General features: G+C 42.0%; 2 protein-coding genes across 13 annotated transcripts in view; both read left to right on the top strand.

Annotated features, from left to right (window-relative positions):
• The window catches only part of USP54 (ubiquitin specific peptidase 54), a 147,834-nt gene extending 132,870 nt beyond the window's left edge, over positions 1-14,964 (top strand). For 7 of the 8 annotated variants that reach the window (XM_029244928.1, XM_029244929.1, XM_029244933.1 and 4 more), the window contains 4 exons: positions 6,757-6,875; positions 7,487-7,627; positions 11,538-11,724; positions 13,735-14,964. In XM_029244928.1, coding sequence (XP_029100761.1) covers positions 6,757-6,875; positions 7,487-7,627; positions 11,538-11,724; positions 13,735-14,294 — 1,007 coding nt within the window. In that variant the 3' untranslated portion in view covers positions 14,295-14,964. The remainder of the gene's footprint in view (positions 1-6,756; positions 6,876-7,486; positions 7,628-11,537; positions 11,725-13,734) is intronic. The other variant, XR_003796981.1, reaches the window with a different exon arrangement.
• Positions 14,965-17,007: 2,043 nt separating this feature from the next.
• Positions 17,008-17,352, top strand: part of PPP3CB (protein phosphatase 3 catalytic subunit beta) — a 48,068-nt gene continuing 47,723 nt past the window's right edge. For 3 of the 5 annotated variants that reach the window (XM_029244937.1, XM_029244938.1, XM_029244936.1), the window contains exon 1: positions 17,008-17,227. In XM_029244937.1, coding sequence (XP_029100770.1) covers positions 17,143-17,227 — 85 coding nt within the window. In that variant the 5' untranslated portion in view covers positions 17,008-17,142. The remainder of the gene's footprint in view (positions 17,228-17,352) is intronic. The other 2 variants (XM_029244939.1, XM_029244940.1) reach the window with 1 other exon arrangement.

Below are 17,352 nucleotides of genomic sequence, written 5' to 3'. Positions count from 1 at the left end.
CCACTGTGCCACCAGGGAAGCCCCAATGATTTTATTTTTTAAAGATACCTTCCAACTCTTTAAATGATATGTATGATTCTGTAAAATGAAACTCAGAAATTTATCTTCAGTTTAGGTGGTATAGTTCTTTGCATGCAGCCAACCAATATTTAATTACAGCCAAACAAGTGGTTATTGAAAATCTGCTATATTCCCAGGAGCATCAGAGTGGGGGATATCATATAAATATAAGATTTAATATTAAGATATGTTTTTTAGGATCTCCACTCTAGTGTAAACTTTGCAATAACATTAAGTGCTCCTTAGGTATTAATACATAGGACAGGGCAGTATGGGAAGATTACAAAGAATGAGGAAAAGTTGGAGTTTGCCTCAATTAGCTTCCTCTCTAATATAAGGGAGAAAGAATATACGAATGTCAAGTATTTTAAGAATCATAAACACGTATAAAAATATATTGCAATTAAAACTGAACTAACCAATTGAATGTCAAACATTATATTACAAACAAAACAAAACAAACCTTATGTTACCCCAGATAGCAACATTTTTTATTGTAGATGGTTTTGAAAATATATAAAGTAACAAAAATCATTGATAACCCTGGCAGTAGTTTCATGAGTTTACTTCTGGCTTTGGGTTGCCACCCCCCACCTCTGGTTGACATACTTTTTTTTTTTTCCAAATTTCCCCTAGTTTACTTTTTTTTTCTAATTAATTTTTATTGGAGTATAGTTGCTTTACAATGTTGTATTAGTTTCTACTGTACAGCAAAATGAATCAGCCATACATATACATATATCCCCTCCCTTCCGGACTTCCCTCCCATTCAGGTCATCACAGTGCACTAAGTAGAATTCCCTGTGTTATGCAATATGTTCTCATTAGTTATCTATTTTATACATAGTATCAATAGTGTAGTGACATACTTTTTTTTTAAATTGAAGTATAGTTGATTTACAAAGTTGTGTTAGTTTCAGGTGTACAGCAAAGTGATTTAGTTCATATATATATATAGATATATGTATATATATGTGTGTGTGTGTATATATATATATATTCTTTTTCAGATTTTTTCTATTATAGGTATTACAAAATATTGAATATAGTTCCCTGTGCCATGCAGAAGGTCCTTGTTGTTTATCTATTTTATATATAGTAGTGTGTATATGTTAATCCCAAACACCCATTTTATCCCTCCCCCTCTTTCCCCTTTGGTAACCATAAGTTTGTTTTCTATGTCTGTGAGTCTGTAGTATTTCTGTTTTGTAAATAAGTTCATTTGTGTCATTTTTTTAGATTCCACGTATAAGTGATATCGTATTACATTTGTCTTTCTCTGACTTACTTCACTTAATATAATAATCTCCATCTATGTTGCTTCTGGTTTTGTTTTTTATGCATATATACTATATATTTATTTGTTTTGTTTTTACAAAAAGCTGGATTATAATATATGTATATAGTTTAGTCCCATGATTTCTTACATTATATCCATAAGCATTTTCCCTTTGGAAAAAACTACTTTTAATGACTATAATATGCTGCATATAAATACACCATAATATATTCAACCATTCTACTGTGGTTGAATATTTAGGTTACTTAAAATTTTTTGATAATACAGCATTGTGATGATTATACTTAAGAGTTTGGCCACATTTCTGATAAACTCCTTAGGATAAACTTTTCGAAGGGTAATAACTAGTTGAAGGTTATAAACTTTAAAAAATCTCTTGATACATACTGGCAAACTCAGGAAGATTATACTTCTGTTTTTTTTCGTTTGTTTGTTTGTTTGTTTTTTGCGGTAAGCGGGCCTCTCACTGTTGTGGCCTCTCCTGTTGCGGAGCACAGGCTCCGGACGCGCAGGCTCAGCGGCCATGGCTCACCGGCCCAGCCTCTCCGTGGCATGTGGGATCTTCCCGGACTGGGGCACGAACCCGTGTCCCCTGCATCGGCAGGCGGACTCTTAACCACTGCACCACCAGGGAAGCCCTATACTTCTGAAAACAGTATGAAAGCGTACCTAGCAACCATTAATTTTTACTTAATAGTGAACAACAACTAATTTAAAAAATCCAGTTAATGAATCAGTCCTCAAAATAACTTGTGAAACCAAACTAGGTTTTATTTTGGTTAGAGTCTCTTTTTTATTTTTATTTTTTTTTAAGAGTCTCTTTTTTAAATTGAGTCTTTCAGAACTGACGTGGCAGAATAAAGAAGAGATCAGTGGAATAAATCAAGAAGTAGACGATGAAGGAAAATGCCAATTAGGATCCATATATGACAGAATATATCTTTAGGGGAGTCTTGCTTTATCTTATTGTAAAGCATTTATTAAGCACCAAATTACTTTTTTTCTCCAATTTTATTGATATAGTTGAGAAATAACATTGTATAAGTTTAAGGTCTACAGTGTGATGGTTTGATACATGTATATATTACAAAATGATTACCACAGTAAAGTTAGTTAACACAGCCATCACCATACCTAATTACAATATCTTCCTTTCTTTTTTTTTTGTGGTGAGAACATTTAAGATTTACTGTCTTAGCAACTTTCAGGTATATAGTAATACAATATTGTTAACCATAGTCACCATGCTATACATTAGATCCTCAGAACTTATTCATCTTATAAGTGGAAATGATGTGTACCCTTTGATCAGCATCTCTATATTCCCCCCACCCCCTGGCTCCTGGCAGCTACCATTCCATTCTCTGTTTCTATGAGTTTGTCTTTTTTAAAGATTCCACATATAAGTGTGATCATATAGTATTTGTCTTTCTCTGTATGACTTATTGCTTTAAAAAAAAGAAAGCTTTATTGATATATAAGTTATGTACTGGACAATTCACCTATTTAAAGCGTACAATTCAGTGGTTTTTTAGGATATTGACAGAGTTGTCCATCCATTACCACAATCAGTTAAAGTATTTTTTCATCACCCCCAAAAGAAATCCTGTACCCATTAGTATTCACTCCCCAGTAAACCTCTAATCTATTTTCTGCCTATAGGTTACCTATTTTGGACATTTCATATAAATAGAATCATATAGAATGTGGTATTTTGCAACCAGATTAGTTTTGACATGACTATAGTTCCTAAAGAGTTATGTGAACACTGCCCTTGACCTATATTCTAAATTTCATAGTATTTTGAAGTTGCTCACACATCATCTTAAAAATTAAAAATAATGTTTTGTTATGGAAAACTTCAAATATATTCTAAAGTAAAGAGTAAATGCTATAATCACCCCCTTATCACTAACTTCCAAGGTGATTATCTTGGCCAATTATCAACCAATGGCTGATTTTGATTTAGCGACCCCTCCCCCGCCCCTGCCACTTTCCCTCCCCACTGGATTATTTTAAAGCAAATCCCAGACATTATATCATTTCCTCCATAAATAGTTTGGAATGTATCTCTAAGAAATAAAGATTCTTTTTTAAAACGCAGAACTATAATATTATTATACCTAAAAAATAAACAATAATTTCTTAATATAATACAGTAACTAGCCAGTATTCAATTTTTTTCAATTGTCCCACAGGTGTCTTTTCACAGTTGGTTTATTTCGAATCAGAATCCAAACAAGATCCACACATTGCATTTTGTTGATGTGTCTCAAGGCTTTTTTTAAGCCTGTAAGATTCCTGTCTCTTTTTTCCCCTTGCCATTTATTTGTTGAAGAAATTTGGTCATTTGTCTTCCACGTTTTAGATTATATTCTAGGAGAGGTTTTTTTGTTGTCATTTTGTTTTTAAAATATGTTCTCCTAAGACCCTCTTTTTCCCTATAACTTGGTACTTAGGGCTAGAAGGTTTGATTCTTGATTAAAATCAGGTTTACTTTTTAAAAATAAGAATATTTCATAGGTAGTACTTAGACTTCTTATATCATATCAAGAAGTACATAATGTCTGGTAGTCTTTATTCTTGTTACTATTGATCAGTGAGTAGATGTCTCCTTAATTCTATCAAATCGAGAAGTCCCCTCAACAGTACTCCTTACAGAAGGCCACCTCCACCTCTGTTTAAGTATCTTTAAAGGAATCAGTGTCTACTCTCTTCAGGAGGTTCCAATGGCTACCTTCTTGTCTAGGTAGGAATCACACTTGACTTGATTAGAGGAGCACCAAATTCTAACCATTACAGCTGTAATTCTTAAATTTGGCTGTCCATCATAGTCACCTGAAGAATGGGTTTTTTTAAAAAAGGAAGAAAAATTTTATTATTGTTATTTTTAAAATAAATTTATTTATTTTTGGCTGCGTTGGGTCTTCGTTGCTGTGCGCGGGCTTTCTCTAGTTGCAGCGAGCAGGGGCTATTCTTTGTTGCAGTGCGCGGGCTTCTCATTGCGATGACTTCTCTTGTTGCAGAGCATGGGCTCTAGGCACATGGGCTTCAGTAGTTGTGGCACGCAGCCTCAGTAGTTGTGGCTCACGGGCTCTAGAGCACAGGTTCAGTAGTTGTGGTGCACGGGCTTAGTTGTTCCGTGGCATGTGGGATCTTCCTGGACCAGGGCTCGAACCTGTGTCCCCTGCATTGGCAGGCAGATTCTTAACCACTGTACTACCAGGGAAGCCCAGAATAATTTTATATAAATGGGATCATAGCACACGTGATTGTTGTTGTTGTTGTTTTATATTTATTTATTTATTTAATTTTATTTTTGACTGCGTCGGGTCTTAGTTGTGGCATGCAGGATCTTCCATTGCGGCATATGTGCCCCTTGCTGCGCTGGGCAGGCTTCTCTGTAGTTGTGGTGCACGGGCTCCAGAGCGTGCAGGCTCCGGAGCACGAGGGCTCAGTAGTTGTGGCACATGGGCTCTCTAGTTGTGGCCTGCATGCTCAGTAGTTACGGGGCATGGGCTTACTTGCCCCATGGCATGTGGGATCTTAGTTCCCTGACCAGGGACCGAACCCATGTCCCCTTCATTGTAAGGCAGATTCTTAACCACTAGACAGCCAGGGAAGTTCCTATGATGTTTTTATTACAGACAATTTTTGTTTCTCTCTCCTTCCCTCAAATCAATCCCTACCATTTATCCCCCATCACCTTCTCAGACAGTAGTCTAATGTGCATATTTCTGTATTTCTCTGTTCATATAATCCTATATAGACCTACATATATAGTGTTTTTTTGTTTGGGGACAATATTACAGATTTTTTTCCTTTAACTCAACAATACTTGATGAAAATTCCTCTAACTCATCTAGTTTAACTCAATTCATTCTTTTTAGTGGCTGAACAATATTTGATATTGAGGATACTGTAATGTATTTAGCCATTCTGCTATAGATGGGCATTACTTTATTTCTAGTTCTTGGCCACTACAAACAAGGCCGCAATAAACAGATATTTTTGCTTCTTATTCCCAGGAGTAGAACTATTGGTTAAGAGGATAAATATATTTTCAGTCTTAATGGTTATCTCTAGATTGCTTTTTAGGAAAACTATAACATTTCACATTTCCTCCAACAATGTTTGAGGATATTCTCCCACACTTTTTGTGGAAACCTTTTAAAAACAAATATTCCCAGGCTCCAGCCAGAAAGATTCTGATTCAGTAGGTCTGCAGAGAGGTACACAAAGCTGTATTTTTTAAAAGTTCTAGATGAATCTGAGGTAGTATTGGAACCACTGCATTTAAGCACAAGGAAATATTGAAAATAACTGGCCTTCTAGCTTAGTATATCAGCAATATCAGAATCAAAATAACAAATCAAGACATGAATTGGCAATAGACATATATATCAAATGTAGGTCAAGGATGTGTGCATTTTCAGAATGGAAGGCTTAATTAGTTGTATTGGGGCGAGCGCCTTGGGAGTCACATATCCAGTTTGGAACAGCTCATCTCTTAATAGTCTCACAAGATTTTGAGGAAGAGAGAAACATTTAGAATTTGTTTAGAATTTAAGTGAAGAAAAGAGAGAAGCTGGGGCTTCCCTGCTGGCGCAGTGGTTGGGAGTCCACCTGCCGATGCAGGGGACACGGGTTCGTGCCCCGGTCCGGGAAGATCCCACATGCCGTGGAGCGGCTGGGCCCGTGAGCCATGGCCACTGAACCTGCGTGTCCGGAGCCTGTGCTCCGCAACGGGAGAGGCCACAACAGTGAGAGGCCCGTGTACAGGAAAAAAAAAAAAAGAGAGAAGCTAATGGGGGAAGTAAAAGAGCACTGCACATACAAAATGTTGCTGAAGAGCTCCTGCTCATAGTATATAACTGGAAGTGTAAGTGCAGAGACTTGAGTTTTAATCCTGGTTAAACTACTTACTACTTGTCAGATCCTGGAACTCATTTTCCTGCTTTGTAAAATGAGTCGGTTTAATATGTGATTACTATGATACTTTTCAATTCCTAACCAGACTGGAGATAATAGTTCCTTTGTCATCACAGACACTCTAGAGAATCACTATATCAGATAATTTCCTCTGTATGTATTATAAGTCTTGGGCCCAAGGCTGACAGAAGCAAAGCTGATTATATTTACTATTCAGCTATCTGTCCACAGAGCCCTTTCTCAACAAGGTTCTTCAAGGCCTGTGTTCTGAGATCCTTATGGTCTTATAGGAAGCTATCCATATTCTGAAACTCCTGTTTCTACATTCCAGGACCTCCAGTGGATTCAGAGATGCATATTTGTAATTTAATGAAACAAGAATTCCTGAGTTTTGTGCTGCCAGGCTGAGTTTAGACTCCAGGAGAAGAGATGGCTTCAACTTGTATTTATGTTTTCCTCCTCAGGCTCTACAGATGGTGTAGGGAGGAGGTTGCGCTCAGCCCCTGGCCTTGATCTCTCAAAGACCCCAACAGCAGAAATAGAGCACAGTCTCCATGAAGCCAATACAGTGTCTACTTCTCAGGTAGCCACCTCAGGTGCTAAAGTTTTGGGCATGGGGTGATGTGTTGGGAAAGAATTATGGAGAGAGATGAGTGGTAGGGTTGGTGGTAAAGCAGTGGCATGGTAATGTGGGGCTGTTGGAAGAGAAGAAGGTCTATGATTGGGCTGCTTCTTTTTTTTTTTCTTTTTTTTTTAACATCTTTATTGGAGTATAATTGCTTTACAATGTTGTGTTAGTTTCTGCTGTATAACAGTGAATCAGCTATACATATACCTATATCCCCATATCCCCTCCCTCTTGCATCTCCCTCCCACCCTCCCTATCCCACCCCTCTAGGTGGTCACAAAGCACCGAGCTGATCTCCCTGTGCTATGCGGCTGCTTCCCACTAGCTATCTATTTTACATTTGGTAGTGTACATATGTCAATGCTACTCTCTCACTTCGTCCCAGATTGGGCTTCTTTTGAGTGAGAGGAGATTGCCACATGGCCACTACCTTTTAAATACCTCTAATTCAGATATCTACTAGTGAGTCTTACCCTATTCTCTCCCATATCCCTCGGGACAGGGTCTGTGGGAAAACCACATGTCTGGTGTTCTGTGTCTGCCTGTGTGTGTCTGTGTGTTTGAAGGCTGCACCTGGCCGAGGCCCCAGCAGGGAGTGTGGGGAGGATGATCAGTATGGTGCAGAGAACTTTCGGCGCATCTCACGCAGTCTCAGTGGCACCGTTGTCTCAGAGAGGGAGGACGTCCCAGTCTCTTCCCACAGTTTTGTAAGTAGAATCAGGGTCTACCTATTCAGAGCATCCTCTTTCTCTTGCTAGGTAAAAATATACTGCAGGTGAAGGGGCAGGAGAAGCTGAAAGTTGTAATCTGGGGGAAAGCCATATGCACTCAGCAAAAATGAGGACACATAGTCATTATTTTCTTGACACACATTTACTTGGAGCCTAGAAGAATGTCCCTTCTCTGTAGCAGTTCTGGAAGGTGTATTATAGGCTTCCCCAGGATGAGAAGAGTACTAGCAGCCTTAAGAGGAGTCTTGGAGAAGCCACTGCTGCTGACTGGGTTAGAACCCACTGTACTAATCAAAGGAAGAAGATAAGAGATGGGTTGGAGTATTTTTTTTGCCTTTTCTTCCCCATCCTAGTACATGACTGAATAGGGTCCAGTGTGCTTTCAAGCTGAAATGAAGCATGTACATTAGCAAGAGAAGGAAAATGATTTAAAATCCTCATCCTTGGGGCTTTTCATATGGCATTAATGCAGTAATCTGTATGTGAAAGGGACAGGGACACCCAAGTCAGCAGAGATCAGCTAATTCAAATAGTTTCAGTGGTTGGGTTTCTAAAACGTGCCTTTTGAGAATTTCACACACTTGCCCAAAGCAAGTTGAATTTTTATTTCAGTAGGGGTCAGGATACAAAGCACCAGTACATTGAAGCATGCTCACCCGGTCAGTTTGATAAATACTAAAAAACAGGTCTTAAATATGTGATATAAAAATGTACAAAAAGAAAACTGTCTCTTCCACCACTTCTTCAGATCCAACTTCTTTCCCTAGAGGTAGTCATTTTTTCCAGTTTATTGCTCATAAGTTTCTAAAGAGCTCTGAACAGTTGGCCATTCTTTTTGGAAAAGGTGGCCTTTTCTTCCCAATATTTGTTCTCATATACCTTCAATGGCGAATTGTTATTTTCCTAGGAGAGTTGGCTTCCTTTGTCCTGACTTCTGTATCATTCATTTATTCATTGATTCGTTCTTTTTCTTTTTTTTGATGTGGACCATTTTTTTAAAGTCTTTATTGAATTTGTTACAAAATTGCTTCTGTTTTATGTTCTGGTTTTTTGGTCACGAGGCCTGTGGGATCTTAGCTCCCTGCCAGGGATAGAACCCACAACCCCTGCATTGGAAGCCGAAGTCTTAACCACTGGACCGCCAGGGAAGTCCCGATTCATTCTTTTAAACAAATGCTTTTTGAGCTTATGTTCTAGGTATTGTGCCAGATGCTGGGGAAATGGTGGTGAGTGAGCTAGAAACAGTCCCTGCTCTCATGACTTTACAGTCTACTGGGGGAGACGGATAAATAAACAATTGTAATATAATATGATAGGATTTAATGCTATGGAAGCATAATAGAGGGGACATCTAAACCAGGCTTGAAGAATCAGGGAAGTCTTCCTGCAGGAAGTAAAAAGAATGTAGCAGATAAAGGGACCTGAAGCAGACATTAACTGAGTTAAAAGAAGCTCATTGGTATGGCATGATTAGAGTCTGGTGAGGGAAGGATGGAGAGTATTGACAAGTGAGACTGGAAACACTATAAACGAGGGTCATATCATGAACCACAGTAAAGAGTTCGGGAGGATAGAAGTGGACATACTGGAGAGCCAATTAGGAAGTAAAAATTAATGTGTTTGGTACCTACTTGCCTGGATATGGAGAAAGGAGAATCAAGGATAATATCTAGGAATTGTAGGTTGATAATGATAATATTTGAGGGAGGAGAAGCAGGAATATATTTGGGGGGAGAGATATCTGCAATTTTGGATATATTAAGCTTGAGTGGAGATAGGTATCTGGTAGGCCTTTGGTTGTGAGACATATAAACTTGAAATTGAGATTTGAGAATCATAGCCACTAAAAAGAGGAAAAGAGTATTACAGAAAGAGGCGAGGAACCAGGACATATCCCTGAAGAGTATCAGATTTGAGGTGGTTCTTCTGAAGAACCCCAAAAGGAGACTTGGTAAAAGAGACCAGAGAGATAGAAGGGAAACCAGTGAAGAGTGGTGTCTGTTTCTTCTATGGCTGTGTCACATGCCGAGAGGACTAGCACGTGGTCCTTATGCTATATGGTAAATGCCTACCATGTGCCATGCTGTTGTTAGGTGCTATGAGCACACACTGATGGAACAACACAAAATATCTTACAATCTAGTAAAGGAAATAAGATATACTGGCATATAGATTATTTTATTTAATATATTATTTATTAAGTGCCTGTAATGTTCCAGGAGCTGTTCAAGGTGCTGGGGATACTGGAGTGAAAATAAATGTATTCTACTAGGAGAGAAAGACAATAAACAAGTAAACCCCAGACAATGTGTGATAAAGAAGAATAAAGCAAAGGAAGAGGATAAGGAGTAAAGAGGTAATAGTGGTTATTCTCAGGGCTATTTTTGATAGAGTAGTAAGGGAAATCGGCTCTAAGAAAGTAACATTTGATCAGAGACCTCAGTGACATGAAGGTGTAAGCCATGGGAAGAACATTCCCGGTAACAGAAACGCAGAGTGTAAAGGCCCTGAGGTGGAATGAGCTTGGTGTGTTTGAGGAACGTTAAGAAGGTTAGAGTGTATAAGGCACAGGAATGGTAGGAGGTAAAGTGAGAAAGATCAGCATTGCCATATCACATAGGAACTTGCAGGCCGCACTAAGGAGGTAGTGGGCTGGAGATAGGAAGACTAAATTGGAGGCTGCTGCAGTGGTCCAATTGAGTTTAAATATAAAACCTATAGGTAGAGGGCTTCCCTGGTGGCGCAGTGGTTGAGAGTCCGCCTGCCGATGCAGGGGACACGGGTTCATGCCCCGGTCTGGGAAGATCCCACATGCCGCTGAGTGGCTGGGCCCGTGAGCCATGGCCGCTGAGCCTGCGAGTCCGGAGCTCCACAACGGGAGTGGCCACAACAGTGAGAGGCCCGCGTACTGCAAAAAAAACCCCAAAAAAACCTATAGGTAGAAATGACATTACATGGCATAGGTAACTAATGGAATTGTGGAAGAAAAGTGCAAAATCAAGGGCAGTGTCAACATTTGAGTCTAGGTGACAAGAAAATACGGTACCAGGAGGAGGAGTTTGGAAGAATGTTGGTTCAATTTTGGACATATTAGTGTTTCATATGTTAAAGGGGATATTTCAGAGATTTTGCCACAGAAGTGAATGTTGAATGGAGCGTAGAGCAGGTCATAAGCATCAATGGGTACAAACTTGACAGCACCAAAGTGGAGACTGTAGAGTGTAGCAGTAATGGGAAAGATGGAATAGAGAATTTTTGATTGTACATTTAGGGAGATATATATTAGTTCCCAATATTGAGAGAGAGTGTAGAATTTTCTTTTTCAATCTCTCAGGCTTTCTGAATTTCTCTCATTTCTTCTCTTTTTAATTTCTTAATTTTTAAATATGTATTTTTTAGAGGCTTTTGTTACTTTTTTTTTTTTTTTTTTTTTTTTTTGGCCATGCTGAGCAGCTTGTGGGATCTTCGTTCCCTGACCAGGGGTTGAACCTGTGCCCTTAGCAATGAAAGCGCATAGTCCTGGACCGCCAGGGAATTCCCCTCTTCTCTATTTTTAAATTTCTATCACAATCTCTCTAATTCTACTATTAGCATTAAGGAGTTTGCTAAAGACCTTGATGTTAGGTTTGGGAAGGTGAGGGTTATGAGGAAGATAGATTAAGGGAAGAGAATCTGTAGTTTGGTGTCTCCAGTTCATAGTGGTCAGGATGTTTCCTAGAGGGGCTGATAGGGAGAGTGACAAGTAAATTGGGTCCCTCTCTAGATTAAGGAATGCTTGTACTCTAGTTCCTTCCATCTCCCCCTGCTTTCCTCACTGTTTACCCAACCATATCCTGCTCTGTGTTAATCCTCATCTCTATGTTTTTTTGTCTTGTCTCATTATAAGGATTCATCAAACGTGAGGAAAAAGCCTTTGGAAACCGGGCACCGTTGTTCCAGCTCCTCTTCCCTCCCTGTCATCCATGACCCTCCTGTGTTTCTCCTTGGTCCCCAACTCTACCCATCCCAACCACAGTTCCTGTCCCCAGATGTCTTGATGCCCAGCGTGGCAGGGGAGCCCCATAGACCCCCAGGTAACTCTCCCCCCAATCTACTATTATGTGCTGGAATGTGGTACATTTCCAGGGACTTGGAAGAATCAAATCAGTACACCTGTTGGGGGGTGGGGGAAGAGGGGTCACAGGTGGGGTTGTAAAGGGATATGAATGACTGCTTTAAAGATGAATTATGATTGAATCATTTCTTGGGCAACATGGTCTAGACCAGAGCTCCCAGAATCTAACCACCCATGAAAATGAATTGCTTCAGTCATGATAGGATATGCTTTTAAGTGACCAAGGGGAGTTAATACCCAGTCTTTAAGATCCCCCAAAACAGGAAGTGTCATCTCTATCAGCTAGTTTCCTCTCCTTCTATCCCGAGTCTCAGTTGAGCGATGGTCTAGGACAGCGGTCCCCAACCTTTTTGGCACCAGGGACCAGTTTCGTGGAAGACAGCTTTTCCACAGATGGGAGGGGCAGGGGGGATGGTTTGGGGATGATTCAAGCACATTACATTTATTGTGCATTTTACTTCTATTACTATTACATTGTAATATATAATGAAATAATTATACAACTCACCATAATGCTGACAGGAGGCAGAGCTCCAGCGGTAATGCGAGTGATGGGGAGTGGCTGTAAGTACTGATGAAGCTTCGCTTGCTCCCCTGCTGCTCACCTCCTGCTGTGTGGCCTGGTTCCTAACAGGCCATGGACAGATAGCAGACCGTGGCTCCGGGGTTGGGGACCCCTGATCTAGGAGGACGAGGTGTGAATGGGAGACTTGGAAAGACCCTTGGAATATCCATGCCATGTATAGAGACCCAGACAATCCTGGGGAAGGTGGACAGTATCCTTTTGGCTTTGACCCTCCACAGCTAGATTTGTTCCTTTTCCTCCTTATGGGCTGAATCTACAGTTTAATGCAGTGATTCTCAACGGGAAAGGGGAGGTGCTACTGGCATATAGTGGGTAGAGGGGCCAGGGATGCTGCTAAACATCCAGCAATGCACAAGCAGTTTCCTTGCACACCCCATCCCACTCCCGAAACAAAGAATTGTCAGCCCAAAATATCAGTAGTGCCGAGGTTGAGAAACCTGTCTGTGGATATGTAAATCCCCAGGGCAAAGGATGGTTGTCATTCTTAGAACAGAAGATAGAGTAGTATTGTTGATATTTGTGTCCAAATTTTAGGGAGCTTTGGATACGCAGGCCTTCTGGATAAATAGACTTCATATTACTCAGTGGAACAGCCAGGTAGCCAGCCTCCTTTGACAGTTATTAGGGGTATCTGATTAGTCAGGCAGCATTTATTGCAACTTGTTCTGCACCAAATGCTACAGTGAATACAGGGGAGAAAGAAGGCAGTTCTCTGCTCTCAAAGAGCTCAGAGTTTCAATAGTCAGATATACATATGTGTAAGTATAGTACAGGTGTTGATGGAATTTTAAAATAAAGAATGAAAAATATTGTTTAGAAGTGATTTTTTGAAAATTAGTTATTTTGTTTCTTTTAAGTAAAGGGGAATCAATGTATAGAAAAGGCATTTCACATTATGTATGTGGGAGTGGTGCAAACAAAAGCAGAGATCTTGGAGAATGGGCAAGAATGTAAGCAGACACAGCTTAACTTCAGTGAAGGTACCATGTTCAGAAAAACTGAGTGATGTTTTGGCGTGGTGGCTCTTAAGGAGTAAAGTTGTCACAGTGAGAACATACATTTGCAATATTAGAGAGCCATTTGCGTGTGACTGTGTGTGTGTGTGTGTCTTTTGGAGGAAGGATTATAGTGCAGTGAGACAGAAGTATGGCAACATCCAGGAGACTGTTTCATTTGCACAGGTTGGAGGTAAGAGACTTGATTTTAATGTTTATTAAGAATTTTAAAAAATGAAATTAAAAGCAAAACTAGGTTCCTTCTTTCCCTTATGTGCATGTTCTTGGAGAGGTGGGGAGTTGGAAGGAACAGCCAGAAATGGTCCTCTGGAAAGGAGAATGGTTTTACTGAAGATGCTCAATCGTTGGGTTTCTTTTCTCTTCCCAGGAACTTCGAGGAGTGTCCAGCAGTTTCTGGCTATGTGTGACAGGGGTGAAACTTCCGAAGCGGTCAAGCACACAGGAAGGACTTTGAACTACCGGAGTCTCCCCCATCGAACCAGAACAGATGCCTCCTGGGGAGCATGGTCAGAGACCAACCAGCATATTGGCGCCAGATTCCTGACTACTCCAGGGTGCAAGCCTCAGCTAACTCACACTGCCACACTACCAGAGAGACACCAGGGCCTTCAGGTTCCTCATGCTCAGTCCTGGGAGGATCTTTTCCATTCACCCTCCCACCCTCCCATTGTTTACCCTGTATCCCTACCGTCAAGCAGTCTTCGTGTACCCCTGAGGTCAGCTTGGAATTCAGGTCCTGTTCCAGGGTTTCGAGCCCCTGGTCCTCGAAGAGTAGATATGCCCCCAGATGATGACTGGAGGCAAAGCAGTTATACCCTGCAATCTGGGCACAGGAGGACAGGGAGAGAGGAGTTTCTGTTTGTTCTAGCAGGTGCCCCTGGAAGAGAGCAGATCAGGGCTAGAGCCATGCAGCACAGCAGGTGGTAAAGGTCACCCCTTTCCTCTCCTGGAGCCACAGCTTTCTCTGCAGAGTTGGTACCCTGCATCCCTGCTGGGGCTGTGCTAGTCTCATCTCAGCATAGAGTTGGCACCTTCTCCTAGGGGTGCCAGGAACCGCTAAAGAGACCCGGCTCTTTGAGAGGGAATATTTGAGATTCCAATTTCCATTCACCTAGCAAAAGGAAGCAGCTGCTGTTTAGGGCTTTATTTGACCCACCTTAAAGATGAATCCATATTACTCTGGACACTAGCCATTCCTTAGGATCTTAGGGTCACCATTTTATTCCTGAATACTCTATGCCCCCACCTCCACCTGAGCCCTCGTATTCTGTTCCTTATTATATTACCAACTTCTTTGTTTTATCCACCTGTCCCTATTACCTGACCTTCTGTCTTCCCAATCCCCCATCCTTGGAGGGACATGTAGCCCTGTAGTCTTGGTCTTGACCACAACATTCAGGCTAACCCACCTGCCCAGATTGTCCCTCTGCCCTCAAACTTTTGGCCTAGAATGCGAGGCTGCCAACATAACAATTGCTCTTCTGAACAGATGGAGTCAGGCACACTAACATACCCTCCTGTCCTCAGCAGCAGAGCCATTACTGCCACTCGCTCAGTCGCTGTTGTAAACCCTGAGAGTCAGCTGAACTATTTTAGGGCCAAACATACTGTTTTTGTAAAGTATTTTTCATTAATAAATCTATAAGATAGTTCTATTTAATTCCTTGTCACTTAATTGTCTATTTAATCCCTTTTGTATGCTCTTGCTCTTTTGTATTGGGGTGGGGAAGCCTGGAGAAGCAAGAAATACCAATTCCCAGTGGCCTGGGGCTCTGTATATGGCTTTTGACTGAGTGAAAGTGAGCAGCCAAAGAGGAATTGAAGGATAGTTGAAGGGTATATATTCAAGGTAGGAGTCATTGGGTCCTAATATGGAGTGACTTTCCTTGTTATTATTGCCACTAGTATATTTTCTATCCCTTTCCTGCCAAGAGGCACTCAACACATTACACACTTTCTCCTTCCCTCCTTAGGGAGATTTTCTGGGGATTCAAACTCCTCTTACAAACTCACTCCTGATCTAGGTACTCTTGGTGCCCTCCCTCTACAAGTTTGTGATGCGCCTCGTATCCTTTCCTTGCTCTCTTCCCATGGCTGCCCCTCCCCTTCCCCTGTGGAATTATTGCACTTCCATGCCAGAAAGATCCATTTTCACCCCTGCCTCACTCCCAAATTCACCTCCCTCTAAAAAATATTTTGTGAGTTCCCTTTGCAAAGAATACCCATTGGGCATTTCTCTTCTGTTTTACCCCAGCTCTCACGATCACTGAGATTGACGAAATGAAGAGGTTAGAAAGGTGCTCTTTGAGACCTTTGAACAACTGCTTATCTAATTATCTCCATCTATTATGAACAGATTCTGAGCACATGTAGTATTGAGCAGGAGGATGGGCAGGCATTTCTCACCCTATGCTACTTGAATCCTATGCCGTCAAGATATATAGATCTTAGTGGATATGCTGGTCTCTGTTCATGATCCAGTACCTTTCCTGGTGTCATACACACTTCTAATAATTATTGATTGAACAGTCAGTTCTTTTTTTTTTAAATTAATTTATTTTTGGCTGCACTGGGTCTTCTTTGCTGTGCGTGGGCTTACTCTAGTTGTGGCGAGCGGGGGCTACTCTTCGTTGTGGTGCATGGGCTTCTCATTGCGGTGGCTTCTCTTGTTGCGGAGCACAGGCTCTAGGTGCGTGGGCTTCAGTAGTTGTGGCTCTCGGGCTCAGTAGTTGCGGCACGCAGGCTCTAGAGCACAGGCTCAGTAGTTGTGGCGGACAGGCTTTATTGCTCCACAGCACGTGGGATCTTCCCGGACCAGGGCTCGAACCCGTGTCCCCTGCATTAGCAGGCAGATTCTTAACCATTGTGCCAGCAGGGAAGTCCCGAACAGTCAGTTCTTGTCCCACTACTCCGTTCCCCATGAATGTCCGTCTCTATAAAGTTTCCATAGAAAACCTGGGCCCACATTTCTGTATACACAGAGAAATATCCTGTGAGGTATTTCTTATGAGGAACTAATTTCCAATTCCCTACTTACTCCTCTGCCTTCGGAATCTCTGTTTTCTGAATGAATCAAGAGGGAGGCTGTGTCCTTTTCAGGTGAATTCTGTACTCTTTGAACATCTCTTGGTGTCATCCCTTTCTTTCCTCTTACGTGTTTTGATTCTTAACCCTTGGAGCCTAGTCTGCTCTACCTGCATTGTTACTCTGTGCCTCCAGACTCTTGACAGTTCCAGGCTCTAAACACAAGGGTCAGTCAGATTCTCTCTCAGACTCCATTCTGAACTGTTGCTTTGCTCTAGAATCTAGAATGCTTCCTCTATTTCTCCTTTCAGTTACCAACCAAAGTACCCGGATTCGGTAGTCAAACTGTTATATATTTTTTCTCTATTAGTAGGAGATTCTTAGGTTTGATCGTCACCCCATCTTACTGGGAGCTCCATAAAAGCCGGTGTCGTTTTCCCTAGCACTCATTCACCGCAGCAACTGGATGCAGACAGCCATCTCTTCTCACTCTTTTGTTTCTGCCTGCCCAGAATTTTCACCTGATCCCTTGGCTCGTCCCGTTTCTCTCCTAGCCTCAGTAATTTTGCCCAAGTCCCTAGAGCCTGCTCCGCCCCCGCCCCCGCACGCGCGGTGCATGCCGGTCTTAGCCCCTCCGTAGGGAAAGAGGGTCCGCCATGTTCCCCGGCGGCGCCGCCGCTTGGCTCTGGTAGCCGCCGCCCCCGCCCCCAACCCCGCCCGGCCCAGCGCCTAGCCGAGCCCCGGGCCCAGCATGGCCGCCCCGGAGCCGGCCCGGGCTGCACCGCCCCCACCCCCGCCCCCGCCGCCCCCTCCCGGGGCTGACCGAGTCGTCAAAGGTGAGAGGTGGACGAAGCCCTGAGGGCCTGGCCTGAGGAGGTAGCTGTGTGAGGGCGGGCGGGAGACCGTCCCCTCCGGAGCGGGCCCGGAAGGGCGGGCGAATGACTGGCTGCCTCCCTTGGGG

Source organism: Monodon monoceros, unplaced genomic scaffold, assembly GCF_005190385.1.
Source record: "Monodon monoceros isolate NGI ecotype Baffin Bay Population unplaced genomic scaffold, NGI_Narwhal_1 Super_Scaffold_4, whole genome shotgun sequence".
Taxonomy (NCBI): Eukaryota; Metazoa; Chordata; class Mammalia; order Artiodactyla; family Monodontidae; genus Monodon; species Monodon monoceros.
The sequence above is the reverse complement of the archived record's forward strand: the minus strand, read 5'-3'. Positions and strand labels throughout refer to the sequence as shown.